Here is a 26,598-nt window from a genome sequence, read left to right as displayed (position 1 = left end):
CAGCATGAAACTATAAGCAGGAAATGTGCCCGTCTGATTCCCAGTAATGATTTAATATCTAAATTGTTCTATGTAACTGTTTTAACTTTTCTCTTTCTTTTGGCTGCTGGTTTGTTAAACAAAGTCTGTTTAATGATTTGTTGGTTATTATTAACTTTAAACATATTTAAACACTGTTTGTATTTCAGGAAAGTCCTTCAAACAAAGGCAATCCATGAGATACTATAGGTTTTAGTATATGAAAGCTAGTTTAAGTCTTGACTTAAAAAAAAAACCCAAAAGCAAAACCAAAATCTAACAACCCCTCCCAAAAAAAAAAAAAAAAACACCAAACCAAACCCACATTTTCATAACTTTTTGTTTGCTTCTTTTTTTTAAGAATAATTATTTTTTAAAATGGAAAAATGAAACTGGCTGTGCTCTGTTCTTTCTAATTTTAATACCAGAATGGTAGGAAGATACTTCAGAAACCTCATTGCTGGTGCTGCATGCACTTAGGTGAAGTGATGGGGTTTTTGTATTTGAGTGATCCTGATATTCAACTGGGTGATCTTAGAAGTGATTTTGAATATGTGTTAGTTTAATAACTGAAAGGAAGGTCACTGTTATTTTCCCCTAACCTTCACTCTGAAATGAGTGACATGATCAAAGATTTCTCAGTGCAGATATTATATAACTATAGAAATTATTTTATATAATATAGATAATATAGCTATTATATAACTGCAGATATTATATAACTATATCCTTATCACAGGACATTGTGTTATCTGTCTGTATGCACGTTACATGAAAGAGCTGCCAACTGGTCACTTAACTTGTTTGATGTACACTCCAATGATAAATATCATTGTCTCATGTCAAGGATCAGTACACACTGAGTGCAAGAGCTGTGTTTACACTTAGAAACCTTTAGCTCTGAAGGGGAAAGACAACAACCCCAAATCTCACAGATGTTTCCAACAGGCAGTAACAACTACAATTCCCAGTGCCTCATTCCCCTCCAAAGGCAGGGGGACCAGAGGGTGTATTCATATACTTTGGTGACAGTCCTCTTCACCACAGACAGTGAAATTTAGCAGTGAGGAATTAAGGCAGGAAGGCTGGCAGAGGGAGGAAAATAGCTCATGGTTGCTCCACATGAGCAGTTACAGACCAAAGCCACAAGGGCTGCAAGCATGTTTTCCCTTCATAGTTTTTCCAGGACAATTCATATTAAGTATTTCCTTTAATTATGTCATCAATGGAAAGAAGCAGGGTAGGGGTTCTGCCTCACAATGTTTGTTTCCTCTTCTTTCTTCTAAGGGAGATTCTGGAATAAGGAAGATTTGGCCATGCAGGCAGTATAGATATCTGCTTTTTCCCTCATACCCTTTGTGCATCAAAGGGCTTTCCCATGTATAAACCAGAGGAATTTCAACCTAATGGAAGTAACTGCCAAAGCAGAAATCAGTGCCTACTTATATTGCAGATACAAGCAAGTAGAATGGTGGCAACCAAAAAAGCACCAAACATCTCTGGCAGTTAACTCGAGTGTGTCTAGGGGGAAACTATTCTTGAAAGCATTACTGCTTCACAGACTGCAAGTCACCTGCACCCTGACTCTTCTAGGAAGTATTACTGGTTCATAAACCACAAGTTCTGTATATTCTCTTCTTTTTATTTTCATTTATTTATTTATTTATGATTTCTACAGTTACTGGGATAGTAGACAACTGTGACCTGATTTTCACTTTTGAGGAACTCAGAGAAGTGTTATTGAGGTCATAAAAAAATTTTTGAGATGAAGCTGTCTTCTCCCTACCTTTTAGGTTGGCAAACTGATTAAAGAAGCAGCAGGAAAGAGCAATCTGAAAAGAGTTACATTGGAGCTTGGAGGAAAAAGTCCTAACATTATATTTGCGGACGCTGACTGTTAGTAATATTTTTATTATATAAACCTACTACTTTTGCAAGTCCCACATTCTCTTTCTTTTCTTTGTTAATAAATCATTTGTATATGTTTAATGAGCCAGTAATTTTTAATGTTTTCTGGTCACACTATAATTTTAAGTTAGACTGCCACTAAAAATTGGAGGGTCATGAATGGATATGAACTTCTAACAACCTGTCCACCCTAACACAACATGAATGCAGAACCAAAAGCAGCTAGAGATGGATGTTAAACAGGTTTATTAGCTATCTGGCTGAATACTCCTCTTGGTACTGCTGATAAGACAAATAATATTGAATCTACATTTCACTAAGAACAGCTGAATGTGTGTTTTCCTAGGTGCACCATGCTACTCTTAATAAAAGGCGTTTTGGACATAAGTAAATGGATGACTATCTGTATTACAGGACCACAAAAATAGGAAGTGCTAAAAAGGGAAATGGGATGGAGTGACAAATGTTTGTAAGGAATTTATGACCATTCAAGTTTACAATCTGATGAACTCTGCATTTCTTTGCAGTGGACACCGCTGTGGAATTTGCACATATTGGTCTGTTCTACCACCAGGGACAGTGTTGTATAGCAGGATCTAGGATTTTTGTGGAAGAGCCTATTTATGATGAGTTTGTTCAACGAAGCATTGAACGAGCAAAGAAGTATACTCTTGGGAATCCTCTGTTGCCTGGTGTACAGCAAGGCCCTCAAGTAAGTAATGTTATGTGTTTCCAATATAATTGTGATGTAACAACACAGTTTAATCTACTTCTATACCTATTGTTGCATTAGTTTCAAGGCTAAGTACAGTTGTCTAGTGGTTAGTCTGGAGGACCAAGAGGAGGCAACAGGAGAGATGGCTTTCTGTGACACGATCATGGGCCTAAGGGTGAGGTTTCTTTCTCTCTTCTAGTTGCTCTTATTGTGGAATGGGAACAATTATATAGAACTGAAATGCTCTGAGAAAGCTACAATGCAACAGCTATAAAAGTGCAAGTATGACCACCCATGTCAGAAATTGCTAATATTATATTCAAATAGAGCCAGTGTGAGTGAGTAGCTTGAGGAAATAAAATTTGATACTGTCTTTTTCCCTTTTTCAAGGTTCTAGTGCTTCATTATGGTGCTGTCAGTCACAGAATATTACACAATTAAAATACATCACTTTTTTACTTTTTCCTGCTCATGTTAAAAGGTTATACCAACAGCTTCCCCATGAAATGAATGCTAAAATGCAGTATTAAAAAGCACAGCTATCACAATTCTGTGGATTCAGTGGATCACATTAGAGCATTGTTAAATTCGTTTCATCTAGAGTCTTTTTCATGTATCAGCTTGTACTAGAGCATATGTATTTTTTTGGCAGAGCTAGTATGCGCACGTAGGATTGTCACAGAATAAAGGAACTCTGTTAGAGACAGGGCAAAAGCTGGAGATAAAACAACTCCCACGCATTTGATAATGTGATGTGTTCCTCATAAGGTATCACAGTCATTTTATGTAATTAAAGATACCAAGTAAATTGGAAAACTACATTCCAAGCCCCACAAACCTTGGGTAATTTAAAAATAGTAATTTGGTGTCCTGCAATGTCTTGCTAACAAGCTGGCAGGTTCAGCTGAATAAACTTAAATGTCAGAGGCTAGAGAGATTGAACCAAGTAAACTCCAGCAGTCTGGTGTGCAGTTAATATAAAATTAATAGGAATCCACTTTCATGTTATTGTGGCTTTACTGAGTTTGAAATTAATATTAACAAACAGTTTAAATGAGAGATGAAAGTAAACTTTTACTAACAAAGAAAGGAATGTTAAACATGGAAAAAAAAACATTACTGAAAACATTTGGAAGTGCATGAAGACTCTTTTCTCTTCCAATACTATGATGTGCCTTTCTTGACCTCTTTTTTTTCTTAGCAAGCTTTAGCAGAAATCTTAACTTTTACACAGGTTGTCAGAGTTTCTTCTTTTGGAACTGGTACGGTTCCATTTAATGAAAAATTGTAACTAGGCCATTTAGGCACAGTTCTTTAGTGGTAATTATGTCAAATATCTCTCTTCAAATGTTGTGCTTGGCGTAATTCTTTCTAGAAACAAAAAATTTTAGCCTGTGTCAGGCATATTCACCATGCTCTTTTGTCATAAAGCCTACCTGAAATCCGTATTCATCCTCCAGCTTACAGGCCCTCTGCAGAACCTGCCTCAGGCAGCAAATTCAGGTAACGCTTTGCACAGTGGGCACCAAAGAAGAGCCAAAGGCCCTATTGCAGTTGAAAAAATCCTATATATGCTAATTCACGCATTATTAAGAAAAATAATGATAATCATAATAAAGGGACAACTGACAGCAATGTGAGCTGTATCATCTAAATCTTTGTCTTCTCTACAAGATGTTTATGCCAAAGAGACAGCTGGCCACCAGGGCAGCAGAAATTTTATGTCTTTAGCATGCAGTAAGGCAACTGTTTGAAAGCAAAATGACAAAGGAAGCTCAGCAAACTAAAAATCACCTCCTTATAAGTATTCCTATAAATTCAGATCCTTATAAGCTTTTATCTCAGCTTTAGCGGAATAGCTGTTTAGTCTAATACACATCCAAGATTCCCCAGAACCTTAAAAAATATTGTTGTGTTCTATAATCATGGTAAAACTTCTTGCTTAAACTGAAACATGACCTTTTTATTGTATGAATAAGAGAACAAGGTACACCTACCCTGCTGACTGATGAGTATGATCACAGAGAAGAAGCTTCTATGCAAGAGCCCCTAAGAGTAATCTCAGTATCTTCATGAGCCAGTGGTTGAAGGGCTGAACTCTGAAAGAGTGAAGAGAAGAATCATGAAAATTGAACAAATTAAAAAGAAAAAAAAAAAAAAAGAAGCAGCTGTTATAGGGCTTTACTAAACGTACTTTACCATTGACTTTTTCTTTACATAGATGTTATCTTGTACACAATTTCCCTTCGGACCTTAAGTGGTGATTGGTTGATTTGGAGAGGGGAGGGGAGGAAACGATATCCAATTTTTTTCTAGTTCCCTTTTACACCATTTTCTTTTATCCACTTTCTCAATGAATATTGGAAGGGGTCATGTTCAGCTGTTAATCAGCACTCCCAGGTCCTTTTCCACCAAGCAGCTTTCTGGCCAATCTTCCCCAAGCCTGTACCATTGCATCAGGTTGTTGTGGCCCAAATTCAGGACCCAATACTTGCTTGTTGACCCTATCAAACCTGGTGAAGGTCAGAAGAGTCTTGCTGGCTAGATCAAGCCCTCTGTTATTTTTGCAGAATCACGCTCAGCAATTTTTATTTTGGTGAACTATTTGCAGTTGGCAAAAATACTGGGAAAAGTATAAAACACAGTCACTTGAGAGATATTTTTTCATTTTTTCTACTAAAGAAAACCAGGATATCAGTCCTTCTATAGCTGATTCTCCTGTGCCAAAATTCCTGATTACTGGTCTATTTGAGAAAAGCCTGCAAAGTTTTTAGAAGTTAGTGACAAGAATATTTGCAGGGCTCTCCAGCTGTTCCACTTCAACACATGTAAGTTAACAAGGCTGGAACATTGTTAGGTTTTGGTTAATGAGTTAGAAGAACCATTGTTATCAGTGTGTGCTGGTTTTATCCCTGTAATTTCTTTTCATTTAGATTGATAAGGAGCAGTTTCAAAAAATCCTGGAGCTAATTGAGAGTGGGAAAAAAGAAGGAGCCAAACTGGAATGTGGAGGAGGTCCATGGGGAGACAAAGGTTACTTCATCCAGCCCACAGTTTTTTCTAATGTTACAGATGATATGCGCATCGCCAAAGAAGAGGTAAATAAATTCTTGAGAGCCTGTACTCTCACTGGAGATTGTCTGTTTAAATGTCCATACAAAATATTCATTTAGAAAATCAAGTGACTACATAAAAATGCTTTGAGTAAATCTGTTGCTCCGTCCTGGTGGTGTTTAAAATGCTTTTCTTGGTTTCTGATACCTGTTTCACCAACTCAGTGGGGGTGAGGTACAGAAACATGGGCCTGGCCTGCCAACAAAGGTTCCAGCTTATGTTGGCAGTAAAGAACAAATGTTGAGATTCAGATTGTTTAGATCATCCATATTGCCCATGTCTCACATGATAGAGTCACAGTAACCTGTAACAGAGAAGCAAACCTTGATGGCACAGCCTGTAAATTCTTTGGACTGCCTAAGGAACCACCAAAGTTGGGGTTTGGACACAATTGAGGTGGCAGTTCCAGGGCACCAGTGATTATCTGCAAGGAAAAGGAGAGAGTTCAAAGTACAGAGCTGATATATCATTGAGAAAAACAGTTGTGTAAACACAGCCTTGAAGTCCAGCCATGGCCACTGCTGTGTGGTTTTTTTTTAATGTTCATCTTGGTTAACAACTGCTGCAATTTTGTTGCTATTGGTGTCCATTATACTTCTTCATACTAGAAAGCTCCTTCAAAATTATTACAAATCTAGGTGTTGCTTTTAATAACCATCAATACTGTTGATGCATCTGCTCAACATACCTAGTACATTCAGCAAGAGTCAAAAAGCTGAGTTAAAAGGAATAGCAGAGCATCTAGATTTAATTGTGATTGGGAGAGAGCTGTAAAACAGGAGAGTGTTGTAAGAGAAATAATTTGGGTCTGGGAGGCAGATAGGAAACTGATCTGTTTCTTCACAGATCTATTGGTTTCCTCTGGGTCAGCAGTACAAAAATTGCTTTCCTCATGCTATTTTGAGTGTATTGAACAATGAAATCCCAGAGAGCTAAGGCAGTGTAAAGAATATCCAGGTTCTGAACCTCACAGCTTGAACAGTGGGGAATGTTCAATGGTTTTCTGAGCAATGTAGACCAATCCCTGGAACTCTAGTTAGAAATTAGCACTAAACACTTTCCAGGAAAATCAAGTGGAAAGCTCACGATCTATGGAGCAGAAGTAATTATATGTGACAATGCCCTCCTGCTCTACACAACCTTGCCACGGTGGGCACCTCTGGCTGAGAACACAGAAGTAGTGCTAGTGGGAAAGATGAGCCTGACGGACTATAACCTCACATAACACCCATATGGAAAGCAGAATTAGTTGTTTCACTTGGTGGGCATACCCAGTTGTTCAGCTACCTGCAGAAACGAAAGTCTAATAGAAAGTTTAGGAGAAGGAAGAGTTGAACATCTTTCTCAACTCTCAAACTGCAGCTTACCAAGAAAATACCAGTTTGTTGGTAAGCAGCGTAGATATGTAGCACACTGTGACCCCATGCTAACTACCTTTATGGTGGGTGTCTTTTGGTCTATTTTTATTTGTTTTCATATTTTGTTTACTTATTTATTTATTAGTAGTTTTACAATAGGCTATTTTGGTTTGCTCCATGCTACAAAAGTCTTTATGTGAATTTATAATCCTTTTTAGAACTCTGTTCTGAGACACACACTCTTGACTGAATGAATTTCGGAATAGGGCAATCTGACAGAAATATATTTTAGAAATATACATTATTTACAATAGTAAGATGTTCTAGTCAACTTCATATGTTTACATGTGTCTGAAACAGATATTTGGACCTGTTCAACAAATCATGAAGTTTAAAACCATAGATGAAGTTATCAAGAGGGCAAATAATACTACCTATGGCTTAGCAGCAGCAGTTTTTACCAAAGACATTGATAAGGCACTGACATTTGCAGCTGCTCTTCAGGCTGGAACTGTATGGTGAGTAGTGTTTTTTTAAATTCTTCCTTCAGAACTGCAGGTCGCAATGGCAGTAATTGTAGGACATTTTAACACTTCTTTGGGTGGTATATTTTTATATTTCAATTCCTGGTCATCTTTAGAGAGGTAGATTAATGCCATTCTCTTACTTCTCTCTTCCCCTTACCTCGCCACACTTAACATGCTGTTAAATAAATACTTCTTGTAAGTCTTCACAAAGTTGTCCTGTAAACTTAGTCTGAAAACAGAAATTGACTTGCTAAGAAGGAAAGGAGACAAAACAAAATACGATGACAGTGCCACTTTGGTTTCCATTCAGGATCTGGAGATAGCCCAATACATAATTTGTGGTGATTGTTTTCTGTAGTGTGTAAAGAAATTAAATATCTGAAGTTCTGAGGCTATCAATCTGGGCAGAACATCCACCTGTGATGTAAAAGATTGATAAAATGTGCTTGAAAAAAGGAAGGAGACACAAGTAAGAGAGAGCTACTACAAGTAGAAGGGCAACTATTTCCAGCAATGGAAAAGAAAGAGGCAACCTACATGGACCTGGAAAAGCAAAGGCTGAGAGATGCAAGAGTGAAAGCTAGGAAGAATAGCAGCCTGAGTCTGATAGCTATCACTGACAAACACCTGCATTTCCGTACAGCTATTTCTCAATGCGTCAGAAAGAAAACAACCAATTTTACTTGAATTCAAAACCCATGTCCAATTTCCATTTTATCTGAAAGAACTTGCGAACAGCACAAATTCCTGCCCAGGTCCTATGACCTAAAAATATACACTTTCAAATAATAATTTAACAGTTTTGACTTAGGAATTTATAGAATCATAGAATGGTTAGGGTTGGAAAGGACCTTAAGATCACCTAGTTCCAACGCCCCTGCCATGGGCAGGAGCGCCTCACTCTAGACCATGTCACCCAAGGCTCTGTCCAACCTGGCCTTGAACACTGCCAGGGATGGAGCATTTATCACATCTTTGGGCAACCTGCTCCAGTGCCTCATCACCCTCACAGTAAAGTACTTCTTCCTTATATCTAACCTCAAATTCGCCTGTTAAAGACTGAACCCATTACCTCTTGGTTTTCTTTAAAAGTAAGAAAGATTAAAATAAGAGTGGTACCTTTGGGTTTTACTGATATGTGATTTGCTGGTCTGTCTAGGAACCCTTAACTGTGAGCAGAACCTCTTTTATTGAAACCAGTAGACTGATTTCAGAAGTAGAAATTGTAAGATATGGAAATAGAGAATATCTGATTCGACAATGTTGCAAGACAAAAAGAGATTCTGTGATTCTTAGCTAAGAAGCAGGATACACATTCTGCCAAAACTCTTCATACTGTAAATTCCCCTGTGAAATTCTTTTCTTACTCATGATTGTATTTTGTTCTCAACCACAATACAGAATATGGTTTAACATTGAGTAGAACCAGACAAAACTTCCTAAATATATACAGAAATGATTCTGAATTTACCTATTAGAAGTGTACCTGCAGAAGATTTATTTAACTGTGGCTAGTCTTTAGTTTGAGAGCCTATGCACTAGTTAGGAAGGAATTTTATCATAACTATCACTTTTGTACTATTACTTTTGCAAATACGTTATTCAGATATAGTGTGTGAATATCCCCATAGGTTTATTTACAGGCAACAGAAATCCACTGATTTTTCAGAAGTTAAAAAAATTGTTTCATATTGTCAAAAGTAATTTTCCTGTTCCTCCAGGGTTAATTGTTACAGTGCAATGTCTGCTCAGTGCCCTTTTGGAGGATTTAAGATGTCAGGAAATGGACGAGAAATGTAAGTAAATACTTTTTAAAATGTAGACTCACAAGAACTGAAAAATTAAATTCTAAAACTCAAATTTAAACATTCATAACCAGGAGGGCCAGTTCAATATTTTGTCAAATTAGTCTGCATAGTGTTTAGATGCTTCATGTTGTCTAAGACAATGTCAAGCAAAGAATTACTCCATAAATCAAATAAGAAAATTACTTTGATACACACTTTTTCAAAATTACCATTTTTAGTATCTTGTATCCTACTCATATGCAAAACTATGTTTATGGTTTACAGCTTTTTCGTGTATATAGAAAGTGTAATTTGCATTAAGTTATATATGGGTGTAGTTTGTGGAATCGCCTTTCAATGCTAGTTTTTTGGAAACAGAAGATATCTAAAAATCCTTGATTTAAACTAGGTTTTCAGTTTAAAAGTCTCGTGACCACATTTTTACGTTGCATTCCAGCTTGATAAAAAATTATGACAAAAATAGTCCTCTGTAGTATTCAGATTGGTGGAGGAGTGTACAGAAATTATAAGATGATAAAATTCTTTCAAATTTCTCAGGTTCAGCCTAGTTTCAATTTGAATCATGTCTTGTTTTACCTGAATTCATCCTGATCTTCACAAAATGTGCCAAACCATGAAACTTTTGGTATGACACATCTTCATTAAATTATGTAGAATTATATCTTCTGCGGGTTTTTTGGGGGTTTTTTTTGAGCATGAATCACAAGCTGTCCTTTGTTAAAAGTGCCATATATCTGGGAAAACAAAGTATTTTTTAAGCAATGCATAAAAATCAAAATGGGTAAGTTTTCCCTTTTATTTAGCCAAATGCTTAGTACTTTTCTAAAGAATAATGGAAATAGTGAAAAAAATATGTGCAGGTGAAGTGATTCAGGGCTTTTTTTCCTCTGGGTTTTTTTGATTTGGTTTGGTTTGGGGTTTTTTTCAGAGGTAAAGTCTAGGGTTTTCATGTTTGCTCATCACTGGACTCAATCTGTAACTAATGGCAAAGCTTCTACTGACTTCAAAGGAAACAGATATGCCAATGCTAAGAGCTTTAGAAAACATCTAAATGAAATAACCCACATAATTTAGGTCATTGCTACCAAGGACTGTTCTGTGTTTGCTAGTTGCCAAAAATTGCGAGATCATCAATTCTGAATTACATCCCTTTGCAGAAATATTTTAGGGATTCATTTCCTGGAAATAACAAGAAAATTATAATAGGCTATCATAAAGATTAATATTGTCTATAACAGTGCATTTTGAAGGAGTTAAACTTTGTGTAAATGAAGTTTTTCCTAATGTTTGTTTCAAAATCATGATTAGTGGACAAATAAAAAAAATTCTGCTAAAGATCAAGGAAAGAACTAGCACCAGATAGATGTTTGCATTGGAAAGAACATTTCTGGCAATTAGTTTCAGGAGAGGCAGAAATATGTGTGAAATAACTGCACTGAAATAATCAGGAAGTTAGTATGTCAAGCCATTGACTTCTTTGAATCCCAGAATAAAATTCCCTGAATAAAATTATCATTCTTGAAATGACAATACCATTATGAATTAAATTAGTGAATGTCATGTACTAACAGAATACCTCTTCAAAAAGGATGAGAATCAGTAAGCATTTCTCCACTGCATGAGAGTCCTGAGCACAGATTTCTGTTTTGCATACATATGTATCTAGTAAGATGGCAGTGAGAACTGAATAATATTGTGCTGTAGCAAAAAATAACATTGTATTGTTCTATAAAACAATCAATTATGGCTAAATAGTTTGTGTCAGATGTCAAACATCTATGCACACAAACAAGCTTCATCTCGTCATGTAAAACATAAAGGTGGAATCGTGTGAATAACATCAGTAAGATTTAAGTGGTTTTTACTGTCTGTAAGATTTTGTAATGGATTAATTATGTATGTCCCTCCTTTACTTGAGAGAAAGCATCTATTCTTTGGAGAAGAATCTTGACATTAGAGGAAGGCATTTGCAAATAACTTGTTGAACATGCTTCTGCAGACCTAATATGTGCCTGATTTGCTCCACAGAAATGAAATTTTCTCTCTCTCCTACTTTTCTCAGGAGACAGATGTTGTAGCTTTTCCAAAGGCTTCCAGCAGCAGTCTAGAGGTCTTCTACATATGTCTAGAAGACATCTGCACAGATGTCTTCTAAATATCTCCAGTATACTTGTTATATATCTGGCCAATTGCAAAGCAGAACTGAAAATCCCATCCAGGATATAACCCATAAAAAGCATTTACATAAACATTGCTCTTGGTTCTCTTTTATCTAGGGGAGAATATGGCCTTCATGAATACACAGAAGTTAAGACTGTCACAATCAAAATCCCACAGAAGAACTCGTAATGTTGCTTCAGGTGCAGAATTTAACATCTGAAAAGGCTACCTGAATTTTGAAAGGTTTTGTGTCCCAAATTATTCTTTAACCTTTTTGCTTTCTGATCGTGTGTTTACATTTACAATACGAAGAATATTGTAGAAAATTTTAGTGTCGTTAACTGAGAAAAGGAAACCTTAATGTTCGGTACATAGCTAAATAATGTTTAAATTCATGTTGAGAAAAAACTATTTCTATTTTCAGTAGAAAGTGTCTAGTGCTGTTAAAATGTTGCTTCTTCAATATATCCTACAGGTACAGTTTGAATTTATGTGCTCTTCTAAATGTTAGATGGTGAACTCTTTGCATTTTCTTGTCTTTGTGGCCTTAACAAAAGCACTTATGAGTAATTAGCAGACAGATACTCCTCTGTGTCTTAAAAAATAGTAGACTTCTTTTAGATACAGTTCTTAGCCTACTGAATTGTTCATCATACTGCAAAAATGTAATCTGGATAATATTAAATGATATTAAAATTCATCTTCAAAACCTAATATTGCTCATTGCATTAGTCTTTTCTATTACACTGGTTTACCACTGGGTCTTATGTAGCACATATAGTATATCATTAAAGAGGCATTACTGTCTCAATGGTGTGCTTAGGTCATCAGAAATCTACTATATTGGCTACATGGAGACATAAGTCCCTAATCCTTCGACAGTATTACAAATGGAAAAATACGAACACAGAGAACCCTGGGCAGTTTGCAAAGAGGTAACACTTGGCTTTTTAGTGTTACATATACAATAAAGTTCTAACAGATGACAAGCAAGAAATACTGAAGGGAAAGAAGAGAAGGGGAGGTGAGGCAAGGCAATCTCCTCTACTTTAAGTGTACTCATATTCCTGCATAAAACTTGCATGTTTTCCTCCCTTCTCTTTCTGCTTCTAGTCTATCATTTCCCTTCATTCTTTTTCCTCATCTTCTCTTTTTCTTATGGCTGCTATTCTCATAAAGGCCCTCTGCAGACATATGTGTGCGAAGTTGGTCATAACCTATAAGGTCTCTCAGTCTGTGCAGCTTTAGTATTTCACAATCTTCTGCCAGTGCAGCTTTCAGCATGCTTTGATGGCCACTCACAATCAGCAGCCACCAGATAAGCTCTGAGACAGTGATCTACAGACACCAAGCACAGCAATTACATAGCCTGATACAGACAGGGTCATGTTTTCTCTGGACTGAATCCAGAGCTACAATTCATCTCCTGTTAGAGGGGGTCAGCCTTACATACAACCTTATGTACAAGCTGTGCCCATTTTCGAGAACATAACACAAATTTTTAAGCAGCAGGTATGGAGAATTTGCACAGCATTGAAAGGAAAGAGGTTATGGGTTTTGGATATGCTTTTCAATTTTTACTTTTATTTTTATTTTTTAATTTATTTATTTTTTTAAATAAGATGGTTAGAGCAAAACCCAGATCAGGCTTCCACCCTATGACTCTTTTCTCAATATCTTTTTTTAATGAAGTCAAGAACTAGACGTAAGACTTGTGGTACAGCTATATATCTCCACAGGCCTCTATGTTATCTGTTCTTGGGAGGTGTCACTTCCAAATCCCATACATATGCCTCTGAAATATTTCATTAGCCATTGTTGTCAAACACACACAATCCTGGTTTCATATCACGAAAGAAGTAACAAAATAATAGAAGAAGGAAAAGAAGGAAGCATGAATTAAAAGTAAAAATGTACTGTGGCAATAATTAGCAGAGATTGTTCAGAAGAGGAAAGAAAGAACAAAAATCAAAATAAATACCAAGTAAAGAAAAGAAAAAAATCCTAAAGAAATCAGCTGCAGAGAAGATAAGAATGGCAAAACACTCTGAAAGACTTTAGGAGTGGTAATGAACGTAATGTTAGAGAAAGACAATCATACAATGAAAGATCAAATATTTAAAAAGAGATGAAAAGCAGTACATAGAGCATAAATTTCTTCTTAAATCTCTACTGTCCAAATTCTACTTTGCTGAAGCCAGTTGCAGAAGTCTCAAAGAATGCCAAATGACAATTAGTCTACATTTGCATTTTGGTTTGAATCAGGAGTGCACTTCTGAAATTATATACCTGATCATCCCCACTTACCTTCTTTATTCACATGGAAGAGTGATACGGGGGAGCAAAATTGGGTGCCTTTTTGATGACACTAAACCAGAAGATGCACACTTGGCCTGTGTTTGGTATAATCCAACCATTAATAACCATTCAGCCCCTGGAAGCAGACTAAGGCCAGTCTGAAGCAACTCCCCTCTGAATGTGTACTATGTGGGTGGTTGGTTCTCATCCGCTCACAGTGTCCCTTGGCAGCACAGGACTGCAAATCCAGTCCTACCAGGCTATGCTGCCTGCATCTGCAAGCCCAAGCAAAGAATGATTTTGAAATATAACCCAAGGAAAGGAAAATCCCAACATAAATAGAGGGGCAAATGAGAAGGATCAACTCAGCCCTTGCATGTATACATGTGTTCTTCTTGACAACACCCAAAATATTTTAATACTGCTCTCAGCAGTATTGTAAATCTATTTTAGTTGTTATTTGAGAGATACTTTCTCTTATTTATAGGTAAAATAAAGCTGGCAATGGTCTTCTTCTGTCAATTTAAATGTTTAAATGTATTCAAAATGTAGCATCTAGTATTGACTTTAAGTTCTCATTTTTTCAAAAACCTTGAGTCAGAGAAGTGTTTCCATGTGTGATTAGACATATGAGAGAGACAAAGAAAGCAGAAAGAGAGAGCAGATAGAGACCACAAAGGCTGTCATTCAACCAAAGTGAAGCACCCAACTCTTTCATCAGAGCCAAGTATAGCTTTGGGTTAATCTGATGACACACTGACGTTGTTCAGAAGAGATGCCAATGTAAAGAGATACATCTTTTGGCATTTAGTAAGTTTAAGGAATTCAACATGTATGTGTTTCTATAAAGAACTCGAGGTATGTTTGAAGGAGGCAAACAAAAGCTCAAGAAATTACATAGTCCAGTTTATTTTATAAAAGCACGTTAGTTCACAGTGCATGGCAGTGTCCAACCTGGAAGAATTTCAGAACACAGTCCCATTTGTTCTTCAACCATGGGTTACTAACTCAGAGTCAAGGTCAGGAGTGGCTTTCTCTTCACAATGCACAGACTATTAGTACTAATGCAATTTCTTTGTGAGTACAAGAAATGTCCTTTTACAATTAAGAGTAACTGTAACTGTTCTTAGTATTAAAGGTTCCACCTGACAGTGAAATACCTTTGCTACATCTTCGCATTTGTCCTGGGTTCAGCTATAGCAGTCATTTTTCTCCTGCTTAGTAGCTGGTGCAGTGCTGTGTTTTTTAACTTTCAGCCTGGGAACAACGCTGATAACACCGATGTTACTTTATCCCCCTCTACAGTACGTAAAAGTTCTGATTGGGCTGGGCCAGCCCTGTTGGCAGATACCCTACTGTTGACCAACCAGGTGGCTTTTGGTAAATGTGTATCCCAGTGTTTGAAAGTCCCACCACCCATTGCTCTCAGTGTAGTTTTTAACAGCCCATTGTACCGTTCGATTTTCCCAGAGGCTGGTGCATGGTAGGGGATGTGGTATACCCACTCAATGCCATGCTCTTTGGCCCAAGTGTCTATGAGGTTGTTCCGGAAATGAGTCCCATTGTCTGACTCAATTCTCTCTGGGGTGCCGTGTCGCCACAAGACTTGTTTCTCAAGACCCAGGATAGTGTTCCGGGCAGTGGCATGGGACACAGCGTATGTTTCCAGCCAGCTGGTGGTTGCTTCCACCATGGTAAGCACATAGCGCTTGCCCTGGCGGGTTGGTGGGAGTGTGATATAGTCAATCTGCCAGGCCTCCCCATATTTGTACTTCAGCCATCGTCCTCCATACCAGAGAGGCTTTAACCGCTTGGCTTGCTTAATTGCAGCACATGTTTCACATTCGTGAATAACCTGGGCAATAGTGTCCATCGTTAAGTCCACCCCTCAATCACGAGCCCATCTATATGTTGCATCTCTGCCTTGATGGCCTGAGGTGTCATGGGCCCACCGGGCTAAAAATAATTCACCCTTATGTTGCCAATCCAAGTCCATCTGAGCCACTTTAATCTTAGCAGCTTTATCCACTTGCTGGTTATTCTGGTGTTCCTCAGTGGCCCGACTCTTGGGTACATGAGCATCTACGTGGCGTACTTTCACCACCAGGTTCTGCACCCGAGCAGCGATATCTTGCCACAATGCAGCAGCCCAGATGGGTTTACTTCTGCGTTGCCAGTTGCTCTGCTTCCATTGCTGCAACCACCCCCACAGGGCATTTGCCACCATCCATGAGTCAGTATAGAGATAAAGTACTGGCCATTTTTCTCGTTCAGCAATGTCCAAGGCCAGCTGGATGGCTTTCACCTCTGCAAATTGACTCGATTCACCCTCTCCCTCAGCAGTTTCTGCAACTTGTCGCAGGGGACTCCACACAGCTGCCTTCCATCTCCGATGCTTTCCCACAATACGGCAGGACCCATCAGTAAACAAGGCATATTGCTTTTCACTCTCTGACAGTTCATTATATGGTGGGGCCTCTTCAGCACGCGTCACCTCCTCTTCTGGTGACATCCCAAAATCTTTGCCCTCTGGCCAGTCCATGATGACTTCTAGAATTCCTGGACGACTGGGATTTCCTATTCAAGCTCGCTGTGTAATTAGTGCGGCCCACTTACTCCAGGTAGCATCAGTTGCATGATGTGTAGAGGAGACCCTGCCTTTGAACATCCAGCCCAGCACAGGCAACCGGGGTGCCAGGAGGAGCTGCGCTTCAGTTCCGATCACTTCTGAGGCAGCTCGAACCCCTTCCTAGGCCGCCAGTATCTCTTTTTCAGTGGGAGTATAGCTGGCCTCGGATCCTTTATATCCCCGACTCCAAAAGCCAAGGGGTCGACCTCGAGTCTCCCCTGGAGCTTTCTGCCAGAGGCTCCAGGTAGGACCATTCTCCCCAGCTGCGGTATAGAGCACATTTTTCACATCTGGCCCGGCCCGGACTGGTCCAAGGGCTACTGCATGAACTATTTCTCGTTTAATTTGTTCAAAGGCTTGTTGTTGCTCAGGGCCCCATTTGAAATCATTCTTCTTCCGGGTCACGTGGTAGAGAGGGCTTACAATCAGACTGTAATTTGGGATGTGCATTCTCCAGAACCCCACGACACCTAAGAAAGCTTGTGTTTCTTTCTTGTTAGTTGGTGGAGACATTGCTGTTATCTTGTTGATCACGTCTGTGGGGATCTGGCGGCGTCCATCTTGCCATTTTATTCCCAAAAATTGAATCTCCTGTGCAGGTCCCTTGACCTTATTCCGTTTTATGGCAAAACCAGCCTTCAGCAGGATTTGGATTATTTTCCTCCCTTTCTCAAAAACTTCTTCCGTTGTATCACCCCACACGATGATGTCATCAATGTATTGCAGGTGTTCTGGAGCTTGCCCCTGTTCCAGTGCAGTCTGGATCAATCCATGGCAGATGGTAGGGCTGTGTTTCCACCCCTGGGGCAGTCGGTTCCAAGTGTACTGGACGCCCCTCCAAGTGAAAGCAAACTGTGGCCTGCATTCTGCTGCCAAAGGGATTGAGAAAAATGCATTGGCAATGTCAATTGTGGCATACCACTTGGCTGCCTTTGACTCCAGTTCATACTGAAGTTCTAACATGTCCGGTATGGCAGCACTCAATGGTGGTGTGACTTCGTTCAGGCCACGATAGTCTACTGTTAATCTCCACTCTCCATTAGACTTTTGCACTGGCCATATGGGGCTATTAAAGGGTGAGCGGGTCCTGCTGATCACTCCTTGGCTCTCCAGTCTGCGGATCAGCTTATGGATGGGAATCAAGGAGTCTCGGTTGGTGCGATATTGCCGCCGGTGCACTGTTGTGGTTGCAATTGGCACTTGTTGTTCTTCGACCTTCAGCAACCCCACAACCGAAGGATCCTCTGAGAGACCGGGTAAGGTGGACAGCTGCTTAATTTCCTCTGTCTCCAAGGCAGCGATACCAAAAGCCCATCTATACCCTTTTGGGTCTTTGAAATACCCTCTCCTGAGATAGTCTATGCCAAGGATGCATGGAGCCCCTGGACCAGTTACAATGGGGTGCTTTTGCCACTTCCTCCCAGTCAGGCTGATTTCAGCTTCCAGCATAGTTAACGCTTGGGATCCTCCTGTCACTCCAGAAATAGAAATGGGTTTCACCCCTTGATACCTTGATGGCATCAGAGTACACTGTGCACCGGTATCTACTAGAGCCTTATACTTCTGTGGGACTGATGTGCCAGGCCATCTGATCCACACAGTCCAGTAAACCCGATTATCCCTCTCCTCCACCTGGCTGGAGGCAGGGCCCCTCTAATAGTGATCACAAAATTCTCCACTTCTGTCTTGTAGAAAGGGATTAGTATTCCTTATCACAGGAGCTGGAGTAAAATCAGCTCTTTCGCTCCATCTGGGAAACTGCTCGCCAGAGACTGGAGCAGCAGCTTTCCTGGGAGGATCATCCTTGACCATTGTTCTCCTCTTCAGTTCACGCACCCGTTGCTCCAGAGCTGAAGTAGGTTTTCCATCCCACTTTCTCATGTCTTCTCCATGATCCCGCAGGTAAAACCATAGGGTGGCCCGTGGCGTGTACCTCCTATATTTTCTTTCTCGAGCAGTAGGGCGCCTTCTGTTAATAGCTGAGACATGGGTTGGTACGCGTGGAGAGCTGGATAGATCGGATAAATCGTCTCTCAATTGTTTGAACTCCTGGGATAGTTTTTCCACAGCTGAAATGATGGAAGGGGTGAGATTGTCTTCGAACTCTCGGAGTTGACGAATCAGGAAATCCACTGTTGGTGATACTCCGTCATTCCAGGTCATTGATGCCAATGTGTGGGCATATGATGATGGCGCACTCCGTGTAAGTTTCCGCCACATGGGTCGTGTACATTCGACTTCATCTGGGTCTACGGATGTGTTCCTGGAATCCGGCCTACGATAGGTCATCTCTATAATGGCTGATTCCCTCAGGGACTGGATGCCTTTCTCTATCGTGGTCCAGTTGGCTGAGCGATTCGTAATATCGTCTTTGTAGGGAAACCTTTCCTTCACAGCTGCCAGGAGCCGCCTCCAAAGACTGAGGGCTCGCTTCTCTCTTGCAATCGCTTTGTCAATTCCTCCTTCCTTAGCAAGTGATCCCAGCTGCTTGGCTTCCCTACCTTCTAGTTCATGACCGTCGGCCCCATTGTCCCAGCACCGGAGCCACCAGGTGACAATGTGCTCCCCTGGAAGACGGGTGAAATCTTTTCGCATATTCCGTAGTTCGGTTGAGGTCCGGGGTCGAGAAGTGACCTCTTCTTCTTCTTCCTCTTCCTCTGACCCACGTAGTAGTAACTCTTGTTCAGGTGCTGTTGCATATAGTAATGGCACTGGGTCTTCATCTTTCTTCACTTCGCGAGTTGCTCTTTGTGCCTTTCGTTTGCTTTTGCTTACAGGGGCAACAGACATTGTCACAAACTGGCCATTTGGTTTAGCTGCAGTGTTTGTCACTGTGGTTGGAGTGGCTGCAGTGGCTGCCACTAGGATTGGAGTGGTTGCAATGTCTATTGCTGGGGTTGGTGCAGCTGTTGTGCTTGGGAGTTGAGTAACACCAACAGCTGCATTATCTGTTGCTGTCGGGGTTTGAGTAGCTACTGTGCTTGTCACTGGAGTTGGTGTAGCTGTGGTGCTTGGAGTAGCCACATTGTCTGTTGCTGTCGGGGTTTGAGTAGCTGTTGTGCTTGTCACTGGGGTTGGTGTAACTGCTGTATTTGAAGTTGGAGTAGTTGCGTTGTCTGTTGTGGTCAGGGTTTGAGTAGCTGTTGTGCTTGTCACTGGGGTTGATGTAGCTGCTGTACTTGGAGTAGCTGTATTGACTGTTGTGGTCAGGGTCTGAGTAGCTGCTGTGCTTGTAGTTGGCATAGCTGCGTTGTCTGTTGCTTTGCCATCAGATCCAGAGACATTTTTTTCCCTTTGAAGGTGCTGGATAGTGTTGAGCAGGGCTCTGTAGGCATAGGCCAAGCCCCAGCACGTTGCCAAAATTTGTCCCTCTCTGGTATAACCAGGACGACAGCACACCTCGTTTAAGTGTTTTACTAGTTTTTCCGGATGTTGCACTTGTTCAGTGGTGAAGTTCCAAAGCACTGGAGGGGCCCACTGGCCTAGGTACTTGCCCATACTATCCCACACACCCTGCCACTCATAACTGTCCAGCCTCAGGGAAAATCTCCTGGTGGTCCTCCTATATCGTCGTCTAACCCTAGACCAGATTCGAACCTGATACTGCTGAATTTTTGACATTAAACGAAATAGGATGTTCCTACGACGGGATGGCCGTGGGTAAAACACACTCCGTATGTTTGCCAACATGCTGATCCCCAGCACAATCAGCAGGCAGGTTTCAAGGGTACTCAAAGGCCATCTAAAACCTTCAGAACTCTCAATTGCTGTTGCAAATAGGCTGGTGGGGGAACGGGGGGTGAAAGAGAATGCTTCCTTCGTAAGTTTACCCCCCGAGGAGAAAAAAAAAGATATGCAATTGCTAAAATATTTCATTATATACCTCCCAATGTATAGAGGTGATGGCCACGCTGGAAGCACAAACCAGACCAGTTTCATGATCAATGAGTCTATTGTATTACAAGTCATTACCATGAAGTACAGTGAAACAAGAACCTTAGCCCAGGCCCCCCAGCCGATAAACGCTAAAACAGCAAATAGTGGCTGTAAGTAAGGTACAACATGCTGAAACTCTGAGATCAAGCGCAACACGTCTGAGAGCCAAATAATCACCATTTTGACGAGTAGTAACAATGAATGCTTATCACAAATATGATTAAACACACTCTGGTCAGATCTGTCGTTATCTCAACCTTTCGAGCCCCACGTTGGGCGCCAAAAAGAACTGTCGTGGTTTGAGCCCAGCCGGTAACTCAGAACCACACAGCCGCTCGCTCACTCCCCCCCCCCCCCCCCCCCGCTTCTTCCTCCCCCCGCTCCCGGAGGGATGGGGAGGAGAATGGGAAGAATGTAACTCCGACGGGTTGAGATAAGAGCAGTCCCGCAACTAAGGTATAACACAGAACCACTACTGCTACCACCAATGATAATAACGATTAGTGAAATAACAAGGGGAGAGGATACAATTGCTCACCACCCGCCGACCGATACCCAGCCCGACCCGAGCAGTGATCTGGGCCTTCCGGGTAACTCCCCCCGGTTTATATACTGGGCATGACGTGCTGTGGTATGGAATACCCCTTTGGCTAGTTTGAGTCAGGTGTCCTGTCTCTGCTTCCTCCCGGCTTCCCCTCCTCCCTGGCAAAGCATGAGACTGAGAAAGTCCTTGGTTGGAATAAACATTACTTAGCAACAACTAAAACATCAGTGTTATCAGCGTTGTTCCCAGGCTGAAAGTTAAAAAACACAGCACTGCACCAGCTACTAAGCAGGAGAAAAATGACTGCTATAGCTGAACCCAGGACAGTATTATATCTCCACATGGGTATGGTGGCTTGTGATCACCCAGGCTGGGCAAGAATAAATGAGGACTTACGTAAATATTACACAAGTAATTCAGGACACCCTTTCTTTTTGGGATCTAATCATTACCATGTTACTCCTATTACATGCCAAAGCAGCACCATTGAAATTTACTTGGATAAAACATGAAAAAAGCAATAGTTGATTCTGGGTAATGTTGCTAATAATGTTGGTGAAGTTGTAGTCAGCATTTCACAGAAAACAAAAAACAAGACAGAAAACTTGCTGCACTTCCTTTCAAAGCCCCTGAAAACTGACTGCTATGGTCAGCATCTATTACTAAATCTAAATTTTATGTTCAGATTGAAATGGTGATATTTTTCATATAGTTCTCCAAGTCAGTAAGTGCCTGAATAAATAATGCTCAGCAAAATTCCAGCAGATTTGAAAGGAACTATTTCTTTTTTGAGCGAACTGTGTTTCTGTCCCCTTAACACTATTAAATGCACACCTTTGATTTTCATGAAAGTATGATCAAGGAGATGCTTTTGCAGTCTTCATAAAAAATTACCTGTTTCAGGCAATTTTATACCATACAGAAAAGCAAGTCATAGAAGCTTGGGGCTTTTAAAGCCATTGTCCTGCCATCACTGGAGCCATCTCTGCCCCTCTCCTGTCCCTGATACATTATTTTTTTTTTAAAGGGGGGAAGCTGTTGAAAGGCAACAGCAGGCTAGAGACACCATCAAGCTATTCCAGTCAAAACAGTAAATCTGTAAGGAATTCTCGTTCCATCTCAAGAAAGAAAACTGCTGATAATCCTTGACTGCCATATGTCCAGGTCTTAAGACAGAAAGGAGAAGATATGGAAAAAATATTCACAGCAACAAAAGCATCTGGCTTGGATAAGCAGTGAAAATTCCCTGGTGAAGGAGGTTTTAGGGAAGAATTTGAGAGATGTGAGATCTTGGCAGGCAACACAGCTCATGAGGGAGGAGGATGATATATTCAATCTGTGTCACAATAGATAAGTGCAGAAAAGACAAGTGCAACAAAAAAGAGGGAGAAAGGAAAGGAAGAATAGCAGAAGTATAAGGAGTCTGATGGGGAATGAAAGTAAAGCTAAAGATCACCTTAAGATTCTGAAAGATCTTACTGTAAGATATTAGTATAATTCTGTAAGACTTCCAATGAAGGGCTCTAATGGGTGAAGTGTCCTTCCCCAGTCCCTTCATCATCATGTTTTCTGGCAGATTATATTTGTCTTGCCTGATCCTTCTCATTCAGGTCTTGTTACAGTTATTGTGGTGTCTTGTCTTCCATCTATTTCCCTACTGAAAAGTGAGATTTAAATAACTCCTTTTTAGAAGTCCACTTTAAAATAATGGCAAAAAAAAAAAAACTGTCTCTGAACATTTGGGAATAATAGTTCACATAGACATGAACTTCGTGGGAGGCCCTAAGGACTGAATTATAACCTTTGCTATACGTGGAGAGAAACAGTGGCTTTGTAAATATACTGTTCTGGAAATAAAAGTTAATGATCTGGAAGCACAACATAAACTGACTCAGCCAATAAAATTCTGCATAGTCTTGTAGGAAGGACATAAATCACTTGTTGCACGAAAAAATTGGACAGGCATAAAGATTCAGTAAACAGAACTGAGTACTGGGTGGTTGGACTGTTGAAAATCCAATTCATGAAACAGTCCTCAAAGGGCAGCAATAATGATTCATACGCAGTATAATAAACTGGTCATGTAAAAGAAAGACACCACAGCTGCTTTTGCACATTAGTAGCAGGCATTGCAGAAAGATCTGAAAGAAGTATTAATCAAAATATAATAAGGTTGTCCCCAGTGGGAGCAAAATAGAAGTAGCTCACTCTTCCAAGAAAAATTATTAGTATTGAGGGTTGTTTTGATGCAAGCAAGCAAGCTGGAAGGGATAGCAGCAAGGAGAGGGTTTGTTTTACTATTTTAGTTTATATCTTCATATTGCTTACAGAACTATATGGAGCATAAGATTATGACTAAATAATAGCTTGACAATTACAAATGCCCAATCCAAGATGGCTCTGGACATAAGGAACATTTCAACAAACTCTACCAAGTATTTCAAGTTATTAAACAAACCACTGCAACTGTGCACCATCCTCTCACTGTCAGCACAGAAAAATCCCTTAGACTCCATTACCTGTTTCATGGACTATTAAGAAGCTTTGATAATATAGCATGATGCATGCAGCACAAATCCGGCTGTGGCAAACAAAGTAATGCCTTTGTGTTACCTCGCCAAAAGGTGCCTTATAAAAGATTCACCTATTAGTGAGGTGAGTCTTATATAAGGAATCTTTGGCCTGGACTGTATTGATGGCAATCTTTAAAAGACGTAAGATTCTGTAGCCTTCTCCATCTCCAGAAAACCTCAAGAAAAGCATCCATGCAAGTTACCTCTTATAAACCATCATCAACAATGAACAGAGCACTTATTTTCAGCACAATGGTCAAGTTCAAACTACAGGCAAAATGCCAATGCATACATTTGGATGATGAATGAACACAAGAAAATCATATTCTGTCTACAAATATTTATCCAACAGAACAGTATGATGAATATATACAGTGAACACTAATTGCAAATTACTTCTTTAGTATTGATATATTTTTATTATTCAATATTCTTCACATATTTTTTTTCTCCTAGTCTTTTGTGTGTACTAAGTCAAAATTTTCTAAAATAAGATAAATGTGAGTATTTATTTTTTAGTGTCCTGAGCAATTAAGGGGTTCTGTTTTTTAAATATGGGAGACCTTGGGCATAGGTTAAATAAAGCTAGCAGAGGGAATCCGAAGTCACAGCTTCTTGTATCCGCATGTCAGGGAGATTCAGTCTGAAGGAGGAAGGAGATACAAGCACCATTGTGGCTATAGGGATCTAAAGGCAAAACAATGTGATTAGAAAGAGATGAAATACTTTACAAAACCCAGTTAAATAAGAGAACAAAGAAGCTCTTGGATAAGAAGTTCGTTCCCCATGCCACCTGCTGGCTTCATGTCCCCAGGCTTGATCACAAATAAGGGGGAATTATCACAGTCAAAATAACAATAAGGAGGTAGGTGAGAGGAGCACTCCCAGGTCACATACCCAAATTCCATCACAGCAAAGGAACCCATATACTTTACCCACTGCTAAACAAGGGAGCCCTTGCAAAAACTTGATTTTTTTTCTGTCACTTTTCCCTGCCTTCATAAATATGTAGGCTGAATAGTTAACCTCCCTTGCCTTATTCACTTCTAGAAATTGGGCTATTTAAGTATGTACCTTTATGGACACTGGAAGCCACTTTTTAAACTTTATTTAGCCAAATGACTAAATTTTTGTGAGATGTATTTGTTGCATGTGTGTATTGCCTATTTGCTTCATTCTTATTTTTTTCTGTAAATACTTTGCTTGCAGAAAACAACATGTAAGTACTAATTCTGTGCAACTAAATGCAGGTATGAGCTTATATGTAAAATATTGTATTACGGAATATATTCACAAGAAAATAACCTGGCAGAATTTTATTTCATAAAAGGACATTATGAAAATTAAAACTTTTGGCATATTGGACATACGAGAAGAAAAATACATATGCCTTCTCCCTCACACTAGGCATATCTGTCCAGATCAAGATCATAGCAGTTTCGCTGCCTACTTCTGAGCCTACTTCTTTAGCACCACAAGCAGATACATGGGAGGAAAGAGTGGTGAGTCAGTTTGATTCAGATTTTTGTGGGGTTTTATGTCACTATTGCAGCTGGAAAGCAGCTGGAAAGAAGACTTTCACAGCTCATTAGGAGTTCCTTCGTGTCATATGAAGACATGTATGGGAGCAGCTAACTGTGAATTATAGTGATTGATTTCTTACACACTCAAATCTTCCATAACCACCAAATCTAGTAGAGTCTGACATGATTTCTGACCTTTAAATCAAGCACTCAGCACTGTCCATGCTGGCACTGACTCCTTGGCTCAGAGACCACCCTGAACACTCTATAGCCTATCCAAAATTTTCAGTCTCATCCTTGAAGAGACTTTTTAAACTGAAGATTCCTAGGGATGTCAGATGTCACTAGCATTAATTCTGACAGCTCCGGATATCCATGTGATTCAGGCAAATATCTTCTGTAAGTGTTGCTATGTTCTGAATAGAAGAACAAGTTATTCATCGTGTTTTGGTGCTTTACTGCCTCAGGGCTGCTTGTGTGACATTACTGCTCTAACTTCCAAAAGCACGTTTTACCTGAAAGATGTATTTTAGCTCTTTAGTTCTTAAACAAACTAAATGGACAACTTTAAAACTAGTCTTTCTCTTGAATGTTGTATATAGAATATATTATGTTCGAGGTGAGACTTTTAATATTGGTATTCAACTAGGAAAATATTTAACGAATGTGAGGACACAAAAAAGAGCATGCTAGTTGAGAGAATCCAGAAACAAGTTTTAAATATTTAAAACTAAAATTTTCATTGTATAAATAAGACATTACACCATTAAGCAGAAAATATCTGTTTACTTTTTACGCATTGTGCTCTATTTGAGAAAACTTGCTGTTCTGATGCACAAATCTGTGAATGTTCATGGCGGTGGACTACAACTACCTAGTAAAATCCATAGCTGCAAGGTCAAATCTTGTTCATAATAGCCAGATGAAGGCAGAGGGAACCCAGTGAATAAGGTGGATAAAATTTTAGCTCCCCAAACCATTATGGGCTTAAAAAGTGAAGCTTGAAAAAACAATCAGGAGCAAAGATATAAAGAAAGTTAAAAATTGTTTCTGAGAAGGGAGAAAATACATATACCCACAGAAAAGGTAAACAGAAAAGTCAATAGGAATTTGATGCCAAAAAAACCACTGAACATTTTGCAGAGATAGAAAGAAAATATCTCAAGTTATATAATAGGTTGCAAAATCAAGGCAATTATGGTATTTTAACATTTCTAAGAATGAACTTTTTGTTGCAACATTTCAAAGTGACAATAAATTAAAAATTCCACCCCACAACATCTTTCAGTCATTTAAAAAGTCCCACTCCTAAGCTTTAGAGCTTACATATTTCCTTAAGAACGCCTAGCCCAGAAAGTTAGAGATCAGCATATATACAAATTATTTAGAATTGAGAAAAAAAGATTACATAAAACAAACTCAGCATAATGGAAAGATTCAGAGAATTCATAGCTAAGGCTGGACTGAAAAGACATGTAAGTACGTAA

The 26,598-nt window shown here is 39.6% G+C and overlaps 1 protein-coding gene across 2 annotated transcripts in view; it reads left to right on the top strand.

Moving 5' to 3' along the window:
* Positions 1-12,322, top strand: part of ALDH1A1 (aldehyde dehydrogenase 1 family member A1) — a 51,228-nt gene extending 38,906 nt beyond the window's left edge. For both annotated transcript variants that reach the window (XM_030469873.1, XM_030469872.1), the window contains 6 exons: positions 1,812-1,914; positions 2,454-2,638; positions 5,575-5,739; positions 7,474-7,631; positions 9,362-9,436; positions 11,725-12,322. In XM_030469873.1, coding sequence (XP_030325733.1) covers positions 1,812-1,914; positions 2,454-2,638; positions 5,575-5,739; positions 7,474-7,631; positions 9,362-9,436; positions 11,725-11,797 — 759 coding nt within the window. In that variant the 3' untranslated portion in view covers positions 11,798-12,322. The remainder of the gene's footprint in view (positions 1-1,811; positions 1,915-2,453; positions 2,639-5,574; positions 5,740-7,473; positions 7,632-9,361; positions 9,437-11,724) is intronic.
* The last annotated feature ends 14,276 nt before the right edge of the window (positions 12,323-26,598 follow it).

The sequence above is a fragment of the Strigops habroptila genome, chromosome Z, assembly GCF_004027225.2.
Source record: "Strigops habroptila isolate Jane chromosome Z, bStrHab1.2.pri, whole genome shotgun sequence".
NCBI lineage: Eukaryota > Metazoa > Chordata > Aves > Psittaciformes > Psittacidae > Strigops > Strigops habroptila.
The sequence above is the reverse complement of the archived record's forward strand: the minus strand, read 5'-3'. Positions and strand labels throughout refer to the sequence as shown.